The following is a 24520-nucleotide window of genomic DNA, read 5'->3' as shown; positions in this document are numbered from 1 at the left end:
ATTTTAGAGGCAGGGTCTCAGAGGATCCCAAACCTAATTACTTTTTAATCTATGTGGGGAAAGAAAATGCTTATTGGACAGGGGTGCTAACAAGAGTAAGTTGTTTTCCTTTAATTTTATAAAATCAATGCAAGAAAATACAAATTAAAATCAAGACAATCTTTATTTTCTATGAAGAAGGCAAAAACAAAAACATCCAGTTATGGCGAGGGTAAAGAAATGTTTACCTTCTCATATACTGCTGGGAAGGGGTAAATTGGTCCAAAGAATTGGTTCAAACTTCAACTATTAAGCAAGCTGTTGAAAATTTTTAAAATATGCCTTATGTTTTGACCTGGCAATTCTACTTTTAAAGAACTACAATAAGGAGGTCATCAGACAAGTACATATACATTTATGTGCAAGGGTCAAGTATTATTTGTAATAGCATATAGAAAAAATAAAAACTAAATTTGTCTATGGAACATGAGAAAAATGTTTTAAAGTACATCCATAAAAATGGCATAGTATAAAACCATTAAAAAAAGAATGGCCTGAAACAGCCCCAGGGAAGTGGCTACTGGGAAGAGTCCTGAATTCTAAGGATAAAGCTGAAATTGTTTAAGATTCTAGGCAGAAAAGAACAAATTACCAGCAATGAGGGAAAATTCAGATTGTCATTGGATTTATCACCAGGAACACCAACAAACATAATGTAACTGAAAAAGATCAGTGCAAATGTGGCCTCAGACTGCTAAATTGGCTGTTTCTTTGCTACCTGTCTAATCAAATGCAAAATTACAGATTCAATGAGTCAATAACCACACAGCTAAGTAGAGGTAAATAAGTAACCAGATAATAAGACTAAAACACCTAATATTTTGGTGATGTTTTATATTTTCAATGCCAATTGCAATAGCTAACATTATTATTATTATTATTCTTACTACATGCCACATTCTATTCCGAGCTCCAATCACTTTTATTTATATTAACTCATTTAATCCTCCTAAGAACCATGAGGTACAGATACCATTATTCCTATTTTATAGATAAGAACTCTCAGACAGAGGGTTCACCAGTAAGTATTTTACCTAAGCTAGTGAGGAGCAGAGCTAAGATTTACTAAACCTACAGTTTCAGTATTCAGACCATCCTCCTGACCACTACATTTATACTGCCTCTAAATGTATAAAATCCTGATTTAAGGAACTACTAAATGCCTTTGTGAAATTAGACACACACCTAGCTATATTGAACTACAAAAGGCTCCACATAGCAACAGCGATCCTGAGAAAGAACAAAGTTGGAGGAATCACGCTACCTAATGTGAAATTATACTATAAGGTTGTAGTAATCAAAACATCATTGTACTGACATAAAAACAGACACAATCTTAATGGAAAAGAATAGAGAACCCAGAAATAAACCCATACCTTTACAGTCAACTAATATTCAACAGAGGAAGCAAGCACATACAATGGCTAAAGATAGTTTAGTTTATTCAATAAATGGTGTTGAGAAAACTGGACAGACATATGCAGAAAAATGAAACTAGACCACCTTCTTACACCACACACAAGAATAAATTCAAAATGGATCAAAGACTTAAATGTTAGATGTAAAACCATAAAAATCATAGAAGAAAACATAGGCAGCAAAATCTCAGACATTGCTTGTAGCAATATGTTATTAGGTGTATCCCCCCAGGCAAAGGAAACAAAAGAAAAAAATAAACAAATGGGACTACATCAAACTAAAAAGTTTTTGCACAGCAAAGGAAGACATCAACAAGATAAAAAGACATCACACAGAGTGGGAGAACATATTTGCTGATACATCTGATAAGGGGTTTATATCAAAAATTTATAAAGAACTTAAAAACTCGACACCTAAAAAAAACAAAACCACTCCAATTAAAACATGCGCAAAGGACCTGAACAGACACTTCTCCAGAGACAACATATAGATGGCCAACAGACAAATGAAAAGATGCTCAATGTCACTAATCAGAGAAATGCAAATTAAAACCATGATGAAATATCATCTCACATCTGTCAGAATGGCTCTCATCAGTGAATCAACAAACAAGTGCCAGCAAGGATGTGGAGAAAGGGAAACAATTTTGCTCTGCTGGTGGGAATGCAGACTGGTCCAGCCACTGTAGAAAGCAGTATGGAGATACCTCAAAAAATTAAAAATGGAACTGTCTTTTAACCTAGCAATTCTACTTCTGGTAGCATATCCAAAAGAACCCAAAACACTAATTTAAAAGAACATACGCACCCCTTTGTTTACTGCAGTATTATTTACAATCTCCAAGATGTGGAAGCAGCCCAGGTGCCCATCAGTAGAAGAGTGGATAAAATAACTATGGGACATTTACACAATGGAATACTATTCAGCTGTATAAAAGACGAAAATTTTACCCTTTGAGACAGTATGGATGGACCTGGAGAACATTATGGTAAGTGAAATAAGCCAGTCAGAGAAACACAGATACCATATGATTTCGCTCATATGTAGAATCTAATGAACAAACTGAACTAACAAGCAGAACAGAGACAGACTCATAGCATGATGACACCTAAGGAGGTGGGAAGAGATTAGGGCATGGAAAGATTAAGCAGAAAGAAAAAGGACTCATGGACATGGACAAGAGTGTGGTGACTGCTGGAAGAAGTGGGTGTAAGGGGACTAAATGGTAATGGGAAAAAATATATAACTTTCAGGAACAAAAAGTAATTAAAAACTATGTCATCTGATTAGCAACTTAAAAAAAAGAAAGATTCATTCTAGGTCCAACTACCCTGTATTCATTACTGTACAATAAACTCTCTCCCTTATTTATGCTATACCTAATTTTAGGACATTTGCTTCTATTACAGGTAGAATAAAGGATGACTCTTCAGAGACTGAAAGCTTGCTCACAAGATTTCTTCTTTATAGCTAAGACTGCCACCTAGTGGGCTAAAGCAAAAAATCTTTATCAATATAATCGAAGACAAAGCACTGTGAGAAAAACAAAAAAAGACAGAAAGAATAGAAAATAAATGTTAAGATATGCATCAACTTTCAATGGGATTTCTCTGGGAATACACATACTTCCCATAATTAACAGAAACACAGTTTTTTTAAAATTAGTGGTCTTTGCAATACTGACACAACTACAAAAACTGCCTTACGCTCTGGCTGGTGTGGCTCAGTGAATTTAGCACCTGCCTGTGAACCAAAGGGTCGCTCACCAGTTTGATTCCCAGCCAGGGCCCATGACTGGGTTGCAGGTCAGGTCCTCGGTTGGGGGCGTGCGAGAGGCAACCACACATTGATGTTTCTCTCCCTGTCTTTCTCCCTCCCTTCCCCTGTCTCTAAAAATAAATAAATAAAATTTAAAAAAAAAAAAAAAAAAAAAAAAAAAAAGGAACGGTGCCTTCTTCCTGAGGTTCCTGTGGGTGACTGTTCTCCCCAGGACCTTGTAGTACTGTAAGAACCTCTCAACAACATGCAACATGATGTACTTTATGTGTTCCCATGTCATTCTTCCTTGGCCTAGAAACTCAAGGACAGAAACTTTATTCATGTTAACATCCACTGTATGAGTGAATGTGCTCAACAGAAAAATGCATGAAAAAAAATATGAAGACAATGTATCTTAATTTTTCTGTCTTATAAACATAAGCTGTACCTTTAATAGGATTCTCAACCCTGGCAATTCTCTCCCCAGTGTACATTTCAAAATGTGTGGAGACATTTTTGATTCTCAAAATTTAAGAGTGTGTGTGCTCCTGGCCTCTAAAGAAGCCAGGGATGCTGCTAAACATCCTGTAGTGTACAGTGACAATCCCAACATTCAAAAAAATTATTCAGCTCTGAATGTCAATACTGCCAAGGCTGAAAAAAACCTGCTTCCTCCCAACCATCTTTCCTGGAAAGTATACAGGTTAATGAAAAACACCAATTTACCATAACAAACAGAGCCTAGAACTTTATTCTGTTTTACATAAAAGATATTTTTATAATGGTTTAATACACACTGGATTTTCTAGAAACACACAATGTATAATGCATATAGAATATAGTATGATTAACCTTTGTAAATCACAGAAAAGCTGCAATTTGTATTTTTCAGAACTTTACGAAGAATTCTTTATCACACTTATGAAAACAACAATTATGGCATATAAACTGCCAATGCATCACACATGTATTTCCATTTGTAGCTACCACATTGCAGATAAAAAGGAAAAAAAAGGATTCTATGGAAAATAACCTCAGGGTATAATCTGATCATAAATTCCTATCTGTGCAGGTCAGGGTGGGTAGTCGCAGTACTACTTCAGTAAAAGGCATGTTTTTGTCTTACGTAAGCCCTGTCCACTGTTTCTGTGCATCCAGGTTAACATACCTTTGAAAGGTCTCTTTTCAGACCCTTCCTTCTAAAGCTGACCACCCTCAAGAGAGCACATCATCTTGTTAACTATCCTGTAATCCAATACCTGCCTTGCTTTCTCCCATCTTCATGTAATCTTCCTTAGTTCCAAATGCACAAAAGCTGCAAACTGTCATTTCTTGGAAGCATTTTATCCGTCTATTCATTGGCTCAAACTCTTATAAAAGCTCTCTACATCAACGATCCGCTACATTTAGCAAAATAAGTGAGGCATATAACAGGATTTAATAATAATTTATGGGAGTTGCCGGGCTGCTGAACACATGAAGATGTGGGGAGAATGGCATGCTCCAAGAGACCATGGAAGATCCTTGCCCCTTCCCATATACTTTGCCCTACACATCCCTGACACCTGGCTGTTCCTGAGTTATACGCTTTCACAACAAATGGTAATCTAGACTTTAAGAATGCTCACTCTTGGGACATTCCCTCTCAGAAACCAGCCACGCTTCTGTGAGAAGCCTGAGTCACATGGAGAAGCCCGAGTCACATGGAGAAGCCCAACTAAGTGCTTAGCCGGCAGTCATCGACCCCAAGCCACCTGGACATCAAGTCCAGTTGAGCCTTCAGCACCAGCTGCCATTTGACTGCAAAGACATTTAGAGAAGCCAAGTAAGAATTGCTCTCAGTTGTGCCCGAACATGGAATGAAGACAGATATTAATAAGTTGTTTTAAGCCACTAAATTTAGGGTGAACTGTTACATTGCAATGGATAACTAAAATACCTTCTCAATCAATCACTTGCTGTTTTTATTATCTTTACCACACACACACACACACACACACACACACACACACATCATTTAGAATAAATTTAATTCTGTAAACAAATATTTGTTGGATAAATAGATTCATGAATATACAATAGAGTGTAATAAAAATCCCAGAAAGTGTCAAAAAGAGAACAAAGTCGATAAACTGATACTATAAGCAAATTAAAGATATAAAAAGAACCACTTTACACACCGCACACACGTATGTGTGCGGTGTGTATATGAGGTGGGGACCCCCAAAAAACCCAGAATTATCTTCTGGAGGACATGCCCCTTGTAGTACAGACTTCCCCCACTAGGTGAGTGTTCTAGGAACCCATCTGTATCGCGTATCAGCTGGCATTGTTGTGAGAGGCTGCGTTCTACTTCAAAGATTTTTTTTTTTTTTTAAGGCTCAACACATTTGCCCATTTCATGACTGGTGACTTACTAGCACACCTCCCCACACTACGCTGAGTGCTCAGCAGTTTTTGACCAAAAATGGCATGATCCTGTGCCCCGCCTTCCCCATTCACTTCATCTCGCCCTGAGCAACTTTTTGTTTCTCCAGATGAAAAAAGTCCTCAAAAGGAAATGTTTTGTTCATGTGGAAGAGGTGAAACAAAAAACGACAGAAGCACTAAAAGGCAACAAAACCAACAAGTTCAAAAACGGTTTTAAGCAGTGGAAAAAAGACATCTCAATAGGTGTACTGTGTCAAGTAGAGAGTACTTTGAAGGTGACTGAAGCTTAAACATGTAAGAATACACAATTTTTTATAAATAAATTCTGGTTTTTGAGTCCTCCCTCATATAAAAATCCCCCCCCCCGCAAAAATCATACAATTTCCAAGTAATGGGGAGAATGAATGTATCACACAATAAGAGTATATAACTTGACACTGAGAACTGACTCAAAAAGTTAGAACCAACTATATGCCATCTACAAAGGAAATACCTAAAACAAAAGACAAGTATAAAAGTAAAAGAATGGGCTGAAATATATCAAATTTTTTTAAAGGTACAGGGGTTAAGATAGTAACATGAGATAAAGTGGGACTGCAGTAAACTAATATGACCAAGAACGGTATGTTATAATGAACATAGATATAATCCTTAAACTATAAATGTCAAGCCTGTTTATAAACCAAAACTCTGCAGGAAAGTATACAAAGCAGTAACTAAATTCCAAGGTATCACACATTTAGTAGAAGACAGCAAACATATAGCTTAGTATCCAGTTCTATTATTGCAAAAAAAAGTAATCTTTCTGAAAATACATATATCAAAATCTTAACAATGATTCACTGGGTTAGTGATACTTCATGTAACTTTTGTTTTATCTCATTTTTCTAATTTATGTTAAAATTAAATTTATTTTAAATAATGTAACAAAGAAAAATTATACACTATAAAAATGAAGAAACCTGAAATTTTTCATAAAGTTCTGATGATTGTGATATTTCTCACAAAACTCTAATAGTTTTATATATAATAGTATGCTTTCTAAAAATTGCTCAAGATTTTACAATTTTTAAAAATACTTTATTTTTAGACAGAAGAAGAGAGGAAAAAAGAGAAGGAGAGAATTATCAATGTACAAGAGAAAATATCGACTGGTTGCCTCTTGTGGGCACCTGAACCAGGGACCAACCCAGGCATGTGCCCTGATGGGGAATCAACTGGCAATCTTTTGTTTTGCAAGGTGACACCCAACCAAGCAAGCCACACTGGTCAGGGATGCAACAGTTTTCATAAATGGTCCTGATGTATCTGCCAGTGAAGGCAAAAATCCCACTGATTTGATCCCATCCTTTGTTACTATAAAGTTTACAAGTGTGGTGATTTAGCATTAGAATATAGAGCAAATTCTCTGTATTATTTTGTTCATCCCACTACTTCAGAAACACACCTCTAGTTCCCATTAAAAAAGGAAAAAATAATCTCCTTCCTTATCCAATTTGATAATCAAAAGAGCAAGTTATGTGAGTTTTCAGTTAGTAGCAAAAGTTTATTTTCCCGTCTTGCATCAAGTTTTCATGTCAAGATATGAAGTAATATTTGTAAAATAAAATAATCAAGAAACTCTTTTGGTACAGCTGAGCTATAAGCATAATAAATCATAAGATGCTATATACCATGACTGCAAGTGCAATTAACTTAAACTCAAATTGCATTCTGAGAATCAATGTTAGGAGTTACTAACCCCGTTCTAAGAGATGACAATGTTTAAAAAAATAAAAATGAAAAGCACTCTTATAATATATTATAAATTTTGTCACCTTGAATTTGTAACACACAAACTAAAGAAAGTACTTACACAGAAAGGCTTACCTTCGTCCACAGAAAACTGACAGCTCTTATCATTGAAGAAAAGAATTTTCTTCTTATCAGGACGACTTACAAATAGTATCTGGTCCCCTAAAGCCTTAAAGATAAAGAAAATATTTTCAGGTAACTCTCCAAATTACCTTACTACCACCACAGATGCCTCCCTTTTTTTTTTTTACAACAAAGAATTCCCATTTCTTTTAACCCTCAGTATACCATTAGGATCCACTAGACCAAATTTTAGGTCTTGAGTTTCTTTCTTGGGCAGTTCTATTTTTAAGGACTGCTATTTCAAGACTTTTATTCTTAGATGTCTTCCAAAGTACAAAAAGAAAATTTACTTATTTTTTTTAAAAAAACAGATAAACGTCAGTATGTGTGGCAATTATGATTTGGGTCCACTGGACCCTTTTATTAATCGAAGAAAAATGGTAGGATCTTAGCATTTTTACTTTTCTTCAACCTTGAAATATTTTGCTACTTACTCATCATTACACCTCAACTATTTCCAGTAATGCTTCAAAAAGCTAAAATAAGAAAATGAAAAGAATGATCAAATCACCTAGGACTGTGACGCAACAGTGAAATAACCACATTTCAGTTTTCTTATTCCACTGCCCAAAGTGTTCTCTCTCAAGAAGATATAAAAGATTCAGGAGTCTTTGTTGTCTTTTAGCTTTCTTAAGCACAGCTGAAAATTCAGAATTTATTTTTCACTACTCAGAGCAATGGCAAGGAAACTGACAGAAGGTATTTCACTATTATTAATGAATGAGAACAAGAATGCAAAAAGCCTGCAAACAGCACTCTAGGCTCTAACAATGACAGTAAAATTCATCACCAAAATAAAGTCTCAAACTATGAGTATTTAAATGCCAATGCCAAAGATGAATAATCTCAAGCTTAAGAACCAACAAGTGAACAACATATGTCTAAGGAAATAAAATATTTTTATCCTGTTAGTTATTCAACAGGAGGGCCTTCCTCTGTACAATATTGTTAGATAAGAACCTTTGCTACCTCCCTTTGCTAAAAGGACATATACTTTCATCTTTCTGATGTGTTTTTGCCAAAAAGGACTTGATACAGAAGCTTGCTATGCTAAATTCTTTTTTTTTAATCCTCACCCAAGGACATTTTTTCATTGCTTTTTTAGAGAGGAAGGGACAGAGAGAAACTTCAATGTGAAGGATTAGCATCGGACTCGTCGCCTCCTGTGCATACCCAGACTGGGGATCAAACCCACAACCCAGGTATGTGCCCTGACTGGGAACTGAACCTGCAACCTTTTGGACAACAGACACTCAACCAACTGAGCCACACTGGCCAAGGCACTATGCTAAATCCTTATTAAGATTTCAAATAAAGCTGTCTTTTACCATCCCTTTATTCTTACATAAATTATTCATAACATGACAAAATACTTCTTAAAATAATAAAACAAACTTCATTGGACCCAGGTGGTAAGAACAGAATAAAAATTCTGGGTTTCAAGCAATTTAGAAATAATTCTGCCTGAAAATGAAATAGACTGTGTGCTTTTCATGACCCCTTCAGCTCTAATCCTTAGGGAACAGAGCCACTAAAGATAAGGTGTTATGCCACCGTTTTACTTTAGAATGTAATGAAAACACCTACTGCACAGTAATAATACATTAAAATGGTAAAAAAAAAAAAAAAAAAAAAAGAATAGAACAGGAAATGTACCTAGCACTCTCAACTGTGAAGGTAGAATCCAGTAGTTCTATTTTAACATGCTCTGAAGTACACAATTTATAAACTTTGGACACATTTATATTTGCAACATTTGTGCAGGTTTAGACACTTTTAAGTTAAAAATCTCAGAAGGGTTCTGCTTCTAATAATGGCCAAGTAACTCCTAAAGGACCAACCAACCCTCCCACAGAAAACTACCATAAACTCTGGACACTTTAAAAAGTAAAAGAGCTAAGAACAAAACAGATTTTATGCCTGCCACCCACACTGAAGAGAAGACAGTCTGGAGGAGAGTCTAGCCAAGATAACTACCCAGTTAAAAACAAAACAATCAAATATATTCTCTGGAGCAGTAAAACAGAATCCTGAGTTGCCCAGACTGTTGTGACTCAGTGGGTTGGGAGCCATCCTGCAAACCCAAAGGTCACTGGGCCAGGTCCCCAGTTGGGGGCGTACAAGAGGCAACCAACTGATGTTTCTCTCCCTCTCTTTCTCCCTCCCTTCCCCTCTCAAAATAAATAAACCTTAAAAACAAATCCTGAATCTTTATACATTCAGTTCAGAATATTCAAAATGCAATAGAAATTTATTAGATATATGAAGAGACAGGAAAACGTGATCCATGCTCAAGAGATAGAGAGAGTCAGTGCAGATAGGCCCCAAGATAAAATTGGAAGAGAAGGATTTTAAAACAGCTCTAAGAAACTACATTCAAGGGCATAATGGAAAATATGCTTGTAATGAACAAAAAAAAAAAAATTTCAACAAACAGAAACCATAAAAAATGAAAAGTCTAGAAATGAAAAATACAATCTCTAAAATAAAAAATTCACCAACTGGGCTTAACAGATTGGAGGTAAAGAAGAAAAGGCAGTGGACTTGCCACGAGATCAATAGAACAAACAAATAAAAAACAGGTTGAAAAAAATATATAAACAGCCTCAGGATGTAGGACAATACCAAAAGGTTTACTAATGTGTAACTTAATTCCCAAGAGGCGGAGGAGAGAAAGCAGCGAGTTTTACTCTATAGGTAACAAAAAGAACGACCCTGCGTAAAGGGCAGCACCAATCACCACCGACTCTGAAAAACAGACTAGCAGCCCGCCGGCGTGTTCCGAATTTAAACTGGAAATGTATGTAACCTCTACGACTTCTATTGAATTGATAGTCCCTTAAGGAATTCAAACACCCAGCTAATTAGTCAATTTTTTTCGTTTAATGTGTGTGGTTCCTCAGGTTGACAATGTCCACTAGCACTGTAGAAGTAGTTCTTATATATACGAACATAAAAACTTATGAGATCAACACTAACGCCTCTGAGGAAAACTTTCCAGAACTATTCTGAAGAGTCAACCAATCACATGCAAGAACACCAGAACAGGATGCTGTCAAGGTGTACAAAAATGGCGATACTCTGTTCTGCTCTGTAACACAAAAACAAATTTCAAATTTTCAACTGTCTCACCACAACCCCAGGTATATATGATGGAGGCTTTCAAAATGAAAATTTAAAAGTTCTTGCTATTTTTTAAAACCAAGATGACATTTTTTTCCTTTTTATTGAATTTATTGGGATGACAATGGTTAACAAAATTATACAGGTTTCAGGTGCACAATTCTACAGTACATCATCTACACGCTGTATTGTGTGTTCTCTACCCCAAGTCAAGACTCCGCTCATTACCATTTATCCTCTCTATACCTCCCTCCCCCTCTCCCACCCCTTCGCCAGATGACATTATTAATTCAAATTATATAAAGGCATAGAAAGAAAAGAGAGGTACCTTGACAGCTTTCTGGGAATTGGGCAGTCCCTCCTCTATGTCTTCCAAAAGAATTCCTCCTAAGCCTCGCTGGTCATGCTTATCTAAGAGCCTCAGCAGGGCTTTCTTGTCTTTTAAGTTGTACTTGGGCTTGAAGGCATACTTCCCATCTACTACTTCAATTTTGGGATTATTGACTAATGCCTGTAACAGTGACACAATTTGAATATATTAACAAAAAGAAACTTTATATATACATTCTTAAATTCTACTAATTATTTTAAAAATACAATACCCAATACAATGGCAAATTAAAAGTATCTTGTGAATATCAACTAGCAGCTCTACAATACTGGATATTTAGGATCCAAAACAATATACTACAGAGATCAACACGGTGCTCACTCTTTGCATAAATTCTTTGGATGAGAAAGAAATCATTTCATTACACCTGTTTGAAGAAAGCTGTACTCATAATTTTTTTGGATATCCAAAGAGGTGAGAATCAATAAAACATCTATTAACATAAACAAAATGAACTGGGCATTGCCTATCCACCCTTACGTATAGTTTACGGTATATTGGCATTATAACATGAGAAACATTATCCTGTGGTGATGTGAGTCTGCCCCAAATGGCACTAGTACCTGTGGAAGGAATTGAAAAGGACCAAACTAGTGCATATATGACATTTACCTATAATGTCAGCTCAAGAATAAAACTGAGTAGGAATACAGGAATTACTGAATATAATTATGTTCCCAGCCAGTTCTATTGTACAGCTAATATCAGAAGAAAAGCTTTTTAAGAAAGAGAAACCCTATTTATTTTCTTTTGCAGCTGCCAGCCTGACCCTGAAAGGAAAAAGAAAACAAAAAAAGGAGGAAGAGTAAAATAGTAAAAAATATAATCTTCAGTGTCTGTAGTCTGTGAAATTTCAAGATTAAGTACAGTATCAAAATTTAATGTGGATTACTACTATTTGTGTATCACTAGTATAGTAAGTTACAATGATAGTAATTAATTGGTTCATTTATATTATGAAAATCAAGAACACTATTTACTTGCTAAAATAAATTAATTGAAATATAGGTTAAGAATTTTACATTTGGGCTTTAGAACATAGCACTGGTCCTAGAAAGCAGTCTTCTTAATAGTCATGTCATACATAAACAAAAAAGAGGCAAATACCTGAATTTTTAAAAATAACATGATCATTTACTGGTTTGGGATTCTTTTTCTTCCAATGTTGTATGTACATACACAATGTTCATGATTATTCTTCCAAGTTACTTGCTAGAGGCAGTAACATTACTCTCAATTCTTAACAGCAGTAGTAGAACAACAAACATCTCACTTAAAAACATATCTTGCTATCCCTATCCCTATATTATCTCATGTTTTCACTGTCTTAAAAATATGTAAAAACAATACAATTTGCCAACACATACATTATTACTTTTGCAATTCAAAATAGGCAACAATTCTGTAAAAACTTAATTGGAATCGATACAACAGCTGACTTTTATAACTTTTTTGCTAAACTCTGACATTTTTAAATAGGTATACAAGATTATATGAAAACCAAATCAAATGATCTTAAAATATGAATGTTTACAAAACAAAAACAAAGACCCTAGACCAATTCTTTTTTTAAAAAAGTAAAAACAATTACCAGATTTCAGTCTATTAAAAACCCTAGGTGGAGCAAATATTTCATGGTAATCAACTAATTTTTTTAACAATATTTTAAACCTATTCTTACCTCAGTCATTAGCCACTGTTTTTGCTTGAGTCCAATATCTAAATGTTGTGTTTCATCCAAAATTTCTTCTAAGGTTAGAGGATGTGTATCTCCTCGCTGATGACGTGTCTATTGGGGGAAGATATGACAAGACAGTTTTCCTATCTTCTGAAATGCATCTAGCAAAAATGCTAGATGCATTAAATGATAGTTACAAGTAAATAAATCTTTTCAGCAATGTAGAACATGTATCATTTGAAGCAGTACAATCATAGTGATGAAGAGAATAGACTATAAAATCAGACAGAACCAGGTTCAAACTTGTAGTTCTATAAAATCAAATGTTAAACTGAGAAAATATTTGCAACTAAATGACAAGGATTTAATCTTCCTACTGGTTTAAGAGCTCCAAAAACCTAACAGGAAAATGTCCTAAAGATAAGAACACATAAATCACAGAAAAAGAAATGCAAATGACCTTATACATGAAAAGATATTCAATCTCCATCAAGATATTTTCTACCTATTACAGTGGCAAAAATTCACATGACTGATGGTGAGGTTCTAAGAAAAAGGGCCCTCTCAAACACTACTGTTAAGAATACTGATTGTGCCCTGGCCAGGGAGCTCAGATGGTTGGAACATCATCCCGTACACCAAAAGCTTGAAGGTTCAATCCCCGGTCAGGGCACATATCTAGGATTTAGGTTCGATCTCACTCCAGTAACAAACAGGAGGCAACAGATCGATGTTTCTCTTTTACATTGATGTTTCTCTCTATCCCCGTTCCTCTCTCTCTAAAATCAAACATATCCTGAGGATTAAAAAAAAATACTAATTGTAAGTCTCCTTACCTGAATGTGTTTCTGCAGAAATTTAGAGAAAGCTGGGAATAGTAAAGCCATGTTATGAGCCTTAAAGACATTGAAGTCACTAAGGTCCCTGAAAATGGCTATAAGGGGGGGAAAAAAAAGAAAGAAAAAAGAAAAAAAACTAATTGAAGAGCATCTGAGATCTTGCTCCCCAGGATATGTCTTCGGTTTGGCTCAAATAAACTCATAAAAATTATAAAAAATACTAACTGGTACAACTCTTAGAGAGGGTAATTTTACGATATGAATATATTTAAACCCTTTAACCCAGCAACCCCATTTCTATGAATATACTCTACAGATATACAGGACAGTGCAAAAAGTTGACAAGGTCACTGCAGCATCATTTGTAAAAGATTAGAAACAGCCCCAGTGGCCAATTAAATAAACTGCAGCACATTTATGCTGCTACACACATGCTAAAAAAGGAAAACGGATGTTCTCTACATGCTAATTTTGAAAGATGCCCAGGACAAATTATTAAATTAAAAACCATGAAGACACCAAATGTTGGTGAGGATGGGGAGGAACATAAACTTTCACTGCTGGTGGGAGTGCAAAGTGGTACGACTGTTCTGGAAGACAGCTTGGCAGCTTTTTAAAAAATTAAACATGTTCTTATATCATCCAGCAGTTATGCTCCTTAGTATTGCCCCAAATGAGTTGAAAACTTATGTTCACACAAAGACCTGCACACAGATGTTTGTAGCAGTTGTATTCATAATTGCCAAAACTTGGAAGCAACCAAGATGTCCTTTAATAGGTGAACTGAAAAACTGTGGTACATCCAGACAGTGAAATATTATTCAGCACAAAGAGAAATGAACTATCAAGTCACGAAAAGACATGGAGGAACCTTAAATGCTTATTACTAAGTGAAAGAAGGCACGCTGAGAAGGGTACATACTAACTATATGATATTCTGGGAAAGGCAAACCTACAGAGGCAGTTAACAATTCAATGGTTGCCAAGGGGTAAGAGAGCAGGAAAGGATGAAGACCCAGAGCACAGAGGATTTCTAGGGCAGTGAAAGTATTCTGCATGATGCAATGATGATGAACACATTCCTTATACACTGGTCAAAACCCATATACCAACACCAGGAGTGAATTCTAACATAAGCTATGGACTTAGGATGATAATCATGTATCACTGCAGATTCACAGATTTTAACAAATGTATCTCTACGGTGCAGGGTATCAATAGTATGAGAGGTTGGAAGTGGGGGTAATGAACAGATGAGAACTCTGCTTTCTGCCCAGTGATTATAAACCTGAAACTTTTCTAAATAATAAAATCAATTAACAAACAACTTTATATATATATATATATATATATATATATATATATATATAAAATGGAATATTATTTAGTCATTTAAAAAAGGAAATACTGGCATTTACAAAAACATGATTGGACCTTGAGGGCAATATACTAAATAAAATGTGAGACAGAAAGACATACTGTATGATCTTTCTTATATGTAAAATTTAAAAAATCCTAAACTTACAGGTACAGAGAACAGATTGGTGGTTGCCAAAGGTGGGGGACGGAGGGGTAAGGGGCAGACAAAATGGGTAAATGTGATCAAAAGGTACAAACTTCCAGTTATAAGTCAAGGTGAGATAAGGAATGAAATGTACAACATGGTAACTACAGTTAACACTACTGTACTGTATTTTTTACATGTATATACACATATATATGTCATGTTGTACACCTAAAACTAATACAATATGTCAACTATATCTCAATTAAAAAAAAACACAACAAAAGTAAATATAAAAAGTGTAGTATGATATCTTTTAAGAGGAAGGGGCAGACTTCCAGCCAAGATGGGGGCATATGTAAACATGCTTGGCTTCTATGCACAACTACAGCAAACAATTACAACTAGACTACAAAACATATTTCACCCAGATTGATCAGAAAATTGAACTGTATGAAGTCCGTCAACTAAGGGTTTAAAGAAGCCACATTCATCCAGACATGTAGGAGGAGCAGAGACATGGAGGTGCAGAGAGGCAGCGGAACTGGCGGTCCCACATACGCATGTGGTGGGCAAAAATCAGGAGGGATACCTTGGGAACAAGCAATCCCAGCCCCACACCAGAGCACCGCCCAGGGTTCCAGAGCTAGCATGGTAAGTCCCCATAACTTCTGGCTGCAGAAACTAGTCGGGGTTGGGGCAGTGGAAGAAACCATGGGATTCTCAAGAGACTTCTCTTAAAGGGCCAGCAACAGACTTAGGACCCACTCTCTCTGGGACTCAGCACCAGGGCAATAGCTGGAAGGGCATCAGTGGCACATGGGGAAAAGGGGAGAAAATGAAGCAGCTGGCAAGAGAGCAAGTGCCGGGGAGACAGCTTCCTCTCTCAGGCAAGCTCCAGAAGCCAGGCAGCACTGTCCCCTCCCTGAGCCCTCCTCCACAGAGAGCCACAAAGCAGTGAAATCGGGCTGCCCCACCCTAGCGACTACCTAAGGCTCTGCCCCACACAATTTACAGGTGCCCATAAAATAAGGCAATTTATAGGCCATATTACTAAGACAGAGAGTCAAAGTAGCCCTACCAAATACACGGAAACAAACACAAGGAGGTGCCAAGTTGAGGAGACAAAGATACATGGCCCAAATGAAGGAACAGAAAAAACTGCAGGAAAAGAACTAAATGATATGGAAATAAGCAACCTATCAGATGCAGAGTTCAAAACACTGGTAATGAGGATGCTCCAGGAACTCAGTGGGTACTACAACAGCATAAAAAAGAGCCAGACAAAATAGACGCTACATTAAGTGAAATAAAGAAAAATCCAACAGGGAACCAACAATGAAGTGGATGAAAGTGAGATTCAAATCAACTCAACTCAAATCAACATAAGGAAGAAAAAAGAATTAAAAAAAAAAAAAAAAGAGAATAGCATATGGAGCCTCTGGGACATTTTCAAACATACCAACATCCAAATCATAGGGATGCCAGAAGGAGAAGAGGAAGAGCAAGAAATTGAAAACTTACTTTGAAAAAATGATGACAGAAAAACTTCCCTATTGTGGTGAAAGGAAACAGACATACAAGTCCAGGAAGCACAGAGTGTCCCAAACAAGCTGGACCCAAAGAAGACCACACCAAGACACACCATAATTAAAAATGCCAAAGATTAAAGATAGAGAATTTTAAAAGCAGCAAGAGAAAAGCAGACAGTTACCCATAAAGGAGTTCCCGCAACACTGTCAGCTGATTTCTCAAAAGATATTTTTACAGGCTAGAAGGGACTGGCAAGAAGCATTCAAAGCGATGAAAAGCAAGAACCTACCATTTACACTGAGAATCGAAGGGCAGATAAAGTGCTTCCCAGACAAGGTAAAACTAAAGTTCATCATCACCAAGCTATTTATGAAATGTTAAAGAGAACTATATAATACAAAGGTCAAAACTATGAAAATTAAATTGCCAACACATGTACAGCTATCAACAATCTAAAACAAATTTGAATCTAAAACAAATCTTTGAATCTAAAAAACTAAGCAAACAAGTAGAACAGAAACAGAATCATAGACATGGAGATCATTTGAAGGGTTATCAGCCAGGAGGAGGAAGGGGGAGAACGGGGGAAAAGGGATTAAGAAGTACAAAATGGTAGGTACAAAATAGACAGGAAAATGTTAAGAACAGCATAGGAACTGAAGTAGTCAATGCACTTATATGCATGACCCACGGACATGAACTAAGGGACGGGATTGCTGGAGGGAATGGGAGTTCTAGGTTGAGGGGGATAAGGAGGAAAAAATGTTAATAGTGTAATCAATAAAATGTATTTTTAAAAAATAAAATTGAAAGGGCAGAAATAAAAAAATACATATTTGTACTTTCTGTATAAAGAACCACTGGAAACAGTCACAAAAAACTAATAAAAAAATTATAAGCAAGAGAGGGGAGAAAAATAAATAGAATCACAGGTAAGAACAAGACTTCATTTTTCCCTGGCTGGTGTGGCTCAGTGGATTGAGCACTGGCCTGAGAACCAGGGGGGTCTCTGGTTCAATTCCCAGTCAGGGCACAGGCCTGGGTTGTGGGCCAGGTCGCCAGTAGAGGGCTTGCAAGAGGTAACCACACACTGATGTTTCTCTCCTCTTTCTCCCTCCCTTACCCTCTCTAAAAATAAATACATGAAATCTTAAAAAAATATATGATTTAAAAAACTTTTTCATTTATGCCTTTTTATATATTTTTATAACAACAAATATATCACTTCAAAACTAAAAAATTTAAATTAAAAATTAAAAAGAAAAAAAAGTCCAGGCTCTAGGCTCCATCACTATTCAGCAAGTTACTGAACCTCACATGGTTTCAGTCAGGCCACTGTAGAACTAGAATAATTATTTTTCAAAAGGTATGTATGGAAAGCAGATAAAGACATAAAGCCTAACACATACCACATAAGAACCATTTATTGAGCATTTGCTATTAATCCGCTCACTTGTTCAAATATTTGGTGGTAACTCCTATGTGCCAAAAGTACTGCAATGAGACATACGATGAAATGCAAACTACTACTTTTGCCTTTTAAGAGCTCCCCAAATAGGGCTGTAGCTAAACATACATATATGAAACTTTGGTATACAATTATCTGCCAAAAAGACAAGTACAGCAAGAGGAAATGAAAGAGAAAGCTGAAGAAGGGCACACCTTTCAATGAGGACTAGAATACAGAGAAAAAGGAGAGGCAGCTATGGTATAATAAAGTGGTCTCCAAAGCCAGGTGAAAAAGGTGAAGGGATTAAGAAGTACAAATTGGTAGTTACAGAACAGTCACAGAGATGTTTATCACAGCACAGGGAATACAGCCAAAAATTCTGTAATAACTATGTATGCTGTCAGATGGGTATGAGATTTATACAGATGATCACTTAGTAAGTTACACTATATAAAGTCTAATCACTGGGGTGTTCACCTGAATCTAATATAATATTGAATGTCAACTGTAATTGAAACAAATTATTAAAAATAAAGTTTTAAAAAGCGCACCACTGATTTGTCATCTAAGAGCTAGAACCTCATATGGAGAAAAAGATATCCTTCATAGGGGAATTTTCAAAATAATGTGGAGTGGTTTCTTTTTAGACTTAATCTTTTAAGGAATAACATTTATTTTACATTAGCTGTTTCGATAAAATCTTACTAAAATTGACCAGGAAATTATTCCATCTTCTCAAACAGGTCCACTGAACATAATTCAATCTTTCTGGTGTCTCAGTTGCTATAATGTGCACCACTAAGCTATAGTATAACAAAAACCATCTCGGGAGCTAGTGAGATGGGTTGGACAGTTTGTTTCTGTGCCAAATGTTCTCAGTATGATTTTGAAGTTCTTGAATCGGCATTTAATTCTTTTCTGCTTAGTATTTCTTGTTGTCAACCTCACTGTATGTATCTCGAACAGTTCCCTAATGGCGCCCCCTTGAGCTTTCTCCATGTAACTTCTAAGTAATTCTCACTGACAATCGAAGAGTTTCCTCTTTAAGCACATGAATAAACTATGAGGAGCTTTGTTGTTGATTTTTTTGCTTTCTAAGGCCTTGGTGTTATCACCTCGTCAAAAAGAGTACACAAGGGACAGTTGAAGACTTCCCAAGAATCAGTTTACAGATTACCTTCTCTATGTACTCTTTGTCAAAACAGGCCCTCCCCTCTTTCTAGAGGAAGAGGAGGGGTAGAGGTAAGGTGAGGTAAAACTCCCACTTCCACTCAGAATTTATAATGCCCTGCCTGGAGGGGTAATAAACTCTAGGGACTCAAGAAAAGGACAAGTCAAAAAAAACATTATTTGGGGGAAGCCTTCATAAATGATAATTGAGTTGTCACAGACTATCTACTATAGGGCTTCCTATCTTTTCCAGTCTTAAATATTTCTCTAAGAGTTAAAAAATGGGATATTCTGGCCTGTACCAAGATATTCTAAATTCTGATACATTATAGTTCATGGGCAACTGAGAGCAGTTTCCTTCAAAGAACTTTGCCTCTACTATCCCCACACACTCCGCCTCCATGCTGTACTAAGAATCCATCACACTTTGGAGAGAGTCTAGTAAAAGCAAAGTTACGGCAACATCAATAAGAAGTATCTAATGATAAAACTAGATTTACTTCAAGTATTTAAATATAAGTAATCCTCTTCAGCAATTCTCAAAACTCATTCCTTGATTATTTATTAGCTTGAGAAAAAGCACATTTAAAGAGATGAAACAATATCAATTAAGGAGGCTGATTTTTTTTTTTTTTACATATGACAGAAATATTTATCAGGACTACCAAATTATTCAAATTATGCTCCATGAAAGCAAGAGACATCCCTGGCAAGCTGGCGCAGTTGGTTGAAGCTCCTCCATACACCAAAAGGCTGAGGGTTTGATCCCCGGTCAGGGACATACCTAGGTTGCCCGTTGGGTCCCCAGCTGGGGCTCATACAGGAGGCAACTTGTTGGGTTTTTTTTTTCTCTTTTTTTCTCACATCGATGTCTCCCTTCCTCTCTAAAATCAGTAAACATATCCTCAGGTGAGGATTAAAAAAAATTTTTAGGCCCACAGACAAAACTCTATTATGAACCATTATATTTTAGACTGTGGTAGTTAAAACCTATTTTGTAAAATTGTATCATGAAATTTTTATTCTAATTAGTCAATTCTCATTACATCTTTTAAACAGTATTTCTACCTCCTATTCCAAAAATCATAGTTAGCTCTAAGACCAATTCATTTTTAACAATAGGTGTCCTTTTCCATTAATTACCCCAGAACAAAGTTACGTATTAGTGGAGCTATTTCTGAATCATTCCCTTTTATTTATACCTAAAAGATGAATATCAATGATCAGAAGATGCAGGCACACACATTTAGAAAAGGAATAAAACACCTTTTCTTCACATCCCTCACTTCATATATATTTTATTATGTAATTTACAATGATGCAATGTAACATAAGCAACATATTTGTTTTTTAAATTATAAAAATGAATAAATGAATTCTATTTGACCATGTAGTTTTCATCTTAATTACTTTAGTAGTGCCTTTTAGTATGCATTCTATGATTTATTTCTTAATGCTTTTTATATTATTTAAAATGTGTATTAACTGTCCTGGCCAGTGTGGCTCAGTTGGTCGGAGCATCGTCCCATAAACCAAAAGGTTACGGGTTTGATTCCTGGTCAAGGCACATGCTTGGTTTTCAGGTTCAGTCATGAGAGAGGCAACCAATTAATGTCTGCTTCTCACATCAATGTTCCCCTCTCTCTCCCCACCATTTCCCCTCTCACCAAAATCAATAAACATGTCCTTAGGTGAATATTTCTGAAATATATATTTTTTAAGATTTTATTTATTTTTAGGGAGGGAAATGAAGGTAGAAAGAAAGGGAGAGAAACATCAATGTGTGGCTGCTTCTCATGCACCTCCACTGGGGACCTGGCCCACACCCAGGCATGTGCCCTGACTGGAGATTGAACTGGCGACCCTTTGTTTTTCAGGCCGGCGCTCAACCCAATGAGCCACACCAGCCAGGCCTTCAAAATGTTTATTAACCTATTTATTTGAACTTAAAAATAGAAGACATTTTAGGATAAAAAAACAAGTTTGATACAGCTGGTTGGTTTGACAATTAACCCAGAGGTACTTTCCATTTATGGAATAAACTAATCCTTCAACCAGAAGGTTTCGAATAAAGTGTATTTATAAGGCATAACAAGATGAAAGCATTTTATGAAAAAAATTACATTGCCAAAGGTGGACAGAAATTATTTTTTTTATTTTCTCAACCACTTCTGAGTGCTTTAGATTAAAAAAAGCCGCCCTGGCTGGTGTGGCTCAGTGGACTGAGCGCCAGCCTACAAACCAAAGGACTGCCGGTTCAATTCCCAGTCAGGGCACATGCCTGGGTTGCAGGCCAGGTCCCCAGTAGGGGGTGCAAGAGAGGCAACCACACATTGATGTTTCCCTTTCTCCTTCCCTTCCCTGCTCTCTAAAAATAAACAAATAAATAAATATTTTTAAAGGTATCTACCGAGGAAGAGGGGCAAGTGATATAATTAGACATTTGCTAAGTCTTAGTAAAGCCTTTTTGATAGACTTCCTAGAAACTAAAAGAAAATTAATGGCTAAGCACCAGGTAACAAATCCCTTGGCAAGTTAGGCAGTTCACATTCTTTTGCTTTCAACAAAACTGAAGGAGGATCTAATAGAAATGTCAACTCATGGATGCTTGATAATAAATCACTAAGTGATTTCTGGCATATAACTTGAAAAATTTTGCTGTCACAAAATTTCCATTAGGATAAACTTTCTTATATGACCATTTATTTCTTAGCACTTAAACCTACAAAATCTAAAAATAAGAGCAGAAATTGCTGCCAAATCCTGTTTCATTCTATCAATAATTAACACACATCTCCAGATACAAGAACAACTGGAGGAAGAAAGAAGACAGCACCATCCCTTTCATTTTAAAAAATGGATTTCCATTGGGCCCTGGCTGGGTAATCGCGTTAGAGCATCATCCAGACACGTCAAGGTTATGTTTCCATTTCCAGTCAGGGCACATACAGAAAGCACCAATGAATGCTTGAATAAGTGGAAAAACGCATCAATGTTTCTCTCTTTAGCCTTCTCTCTCCCCACTCCCCATCCCCTTCCTTTCTCTCCAGAATAAAAATAAATAAAATGAATTTCTATTGAGTAATTATTACATACAAAGTGAATTTTAATAAAAATTTTCATACATTATTCTAATCAACTTTGTGCTAATAGTAGTAATGATAACTCAAATCAGAAGGTATTTTTAATACTTAGAGCATTATAGTCACAAGAAAAATATTTTTAATATATATAATTGTAGCAAAGAATCTTGACAGATGCTCAATAAAAGATTTTCTAGCATAAAAATACATAATTTAGCATATAATACAGAGGGAGTAACAGAATAAACAAACAAGTTCAAAGGGAAAATAATTTAAGTTTCCAACCATTTAAGTTTTATTTTTAAATTAATAATGGCATTTAGATTTCCTTGGATAAATTGAAAATACTAATGTACTTTATTGAAATATTACAATATGACAGAAATTCTATCCTTTGTCACTTTTGCTGAAAAATTGTAGTTGTCATTTTAAACACGTGCAAAGGGATACACAATTTTTCCAAATTGCTTCAGGGGACATGGATAAAATCTCAACCCTGTCCTGGATGAACAAAGTTACAGTAAGGGTCATCTAGATAACTGAAGACTATTAGCAGAGTAGCAAACACATAACATTTAAATGTCAGCCCCCCTCAAAAGAATGACAAGCACAAGGGCATACATTTTTTTTTCTGGATTCCTAACTTGGTGCTAGAAATAGCATATAGTGGGTCTTAAGAATTGTTTATCACATGGGGGGGAAATAGATGAATGAAGTGAATGAATGGTGAACACTAAGTGTCAAAGTGTATTACTAGCCCTGGTTGGTGTGGCTCAGTGGACTGAGCATCGGCTTGCAAACCAAAAGGTCACTGGTTCAATTTCCGTTCAGGGCACATGCCTGGGCTATGAGCCAGGTCCCTGGTTGAGGGCGTGCGACAGGGTGTGTGTTTCTCTCAAACATCGATGTCTCTCTCCCTTTCTCCCTCCCTTCCCCCTCTCTAAATAAATAAAACAAAAAAGTACTAAAGGAAAGCATAACATAATTCAAAGTATATTATTTGATAATGGAAAATTATAAACTATAGGTTTCTACTAGAAATTAAATACACAAGAGAACTGAAACATAACCAGACACTAAGACTCTTAAGTTATTTAAGTCTTAGCAGAAAATCTTGATCTGTATTTTCAAAAGATACAATTTGTAACTAAGCAGTAATAAGAGTCTGCCAGAAGAAGGGGGCAAATTTGAAATCACATAGCCATCTTAGCTATTAATAAAATTTTACTTTAATAAGTTAGGATTCAAAGTCTTTAGTAAAGCCAAAATGTTATATAATCAAAACTTATTTCAAAAATACTAAATCTTCCATCAAACATTAAATTTCTTTTGTGAGTCAATGTTTTTCTAAGGCCCTCAGTAATTCTCTAATTTTCTCCTCAAAGGTATATAAAAGCCATCAACACCATATGCCTGAACTGTGTAGTTTTTACTTCTCACATCAATGAAAGTATTAGTCTTACACCTTCCTATTTGTTTTGCCAACAGGTATTGACTTATTAAGTGGTGACTGTATCTACTGCCTGTGCACAATTTTAAGTTAAATGGTGGGCTCAAATTGTGTCCTAGAATTAATTTCAATTAAATATACCTAGATGACTCACTGCAATGTTAATTTGATATGACACTTAAAGCATTAAATATTTTTACAGTTTTATTGAGGTACAGTAAGCATATAATAAACTACATATATTGAAGTATAGTTTTATAAAATGTGACATATATACAAATTTCCTTCTGAAAATTTGGGAGTGGTCCCCTTCTTCTGCCAAAAAGTTAAATAGGATTTTTATCACCTAAGAAAAGTACTTACCTTCATATAATTAACAATCTTAGCAAGAACACCAAACTTGTATCCAGAGCTTCCTGATAGCGCTTTCAAGTTAAATGATCCATTGCTATGATCTGAAAATAAAGTTCAAAAATAAAATGATAAATTTTCATATTAGGTATGATTAAGAGATTTAAGCAACTAAGATGATTTTTAACTCCAGTAAAGATTTTTCTTGTGTGAGCTTTTCTATCCAGTGAATTCTATCTTGTAAAATTTGGTGAAAAAATCAAAATCTTTACATGTATAATAAACTATTCATTGTCTCACTAAGGATGGGAACAAAGTATAAATAATTCAAAAGCATTAAAATACACTTCTTGCCCTGGCTGGTGTGGTTCAGTGGATTGAGTGC

The 24520-nt window shown here is 35.8% G+C and overlaps 1 protein-coding gene and 1 non-coding gene across 2 annotated transcripts in view; one reads left to right on the top strand and one right to left on the bottom strand.

Annotated features, from left to right (window-relative positions):
- GTF2E2 (general transcription factor IIE subunit 2) overlaps positions 1–24520 on the bottom strand; it is a 48626-nt gene that overhangs the window by 5650 nt on the left and 18456 nt on the right. Inside the window, exons 3-6 of the mRNA XM_054566070.1 lie at positions 24148–24239; positions 12759–12866; positions 11015–11197; positions 7516–7609 (exon numbers count right to left, since the gene is read on the bottom strand). Coding sequence (XP_054422045.1) covers positions 7516–7609; positions 11015–11197; positions 12759–12866; positions 24148–24239 — 477 coding nt within the window. The remainder of the gene's footprint in view (positions 1–7515; positions 7610–11014; positions 11198–12758; positions 12867–24147; positions 24240–24520) is intronic.
- Positions 13569–13697, top strand: LOC129064932 (small nucleolar RNA SNORA33). Its single transcript, XR_008528543.1, has one exon. It is a non-coding gene; the product is annotated as a small nucleolar RNA SNORA33 (small nucleolar RNA).

This window comes from Pteronotus mesoamericanus, unplaced genomic scaffold (genome assembly GCF_021234165.1).
Source record: "Pteronotus mesoamericanus isolate MK-2021 breed Mesoamerican mustached bat unplaced genomic scaffold, CSHL_Meso_final contig_169, whole genome shotgun sequence".
NCBI lineage: Eukaryota > Metazoa > Chordata > Mammalia > Chiroptera > Mormoopidae > Pteronotus > Pteronotus mesoamericanus.
Note: the sequence above shows the minus strand (reverse complement) of the source record. Positions and strands in the feature narration are given on the sequence as shown.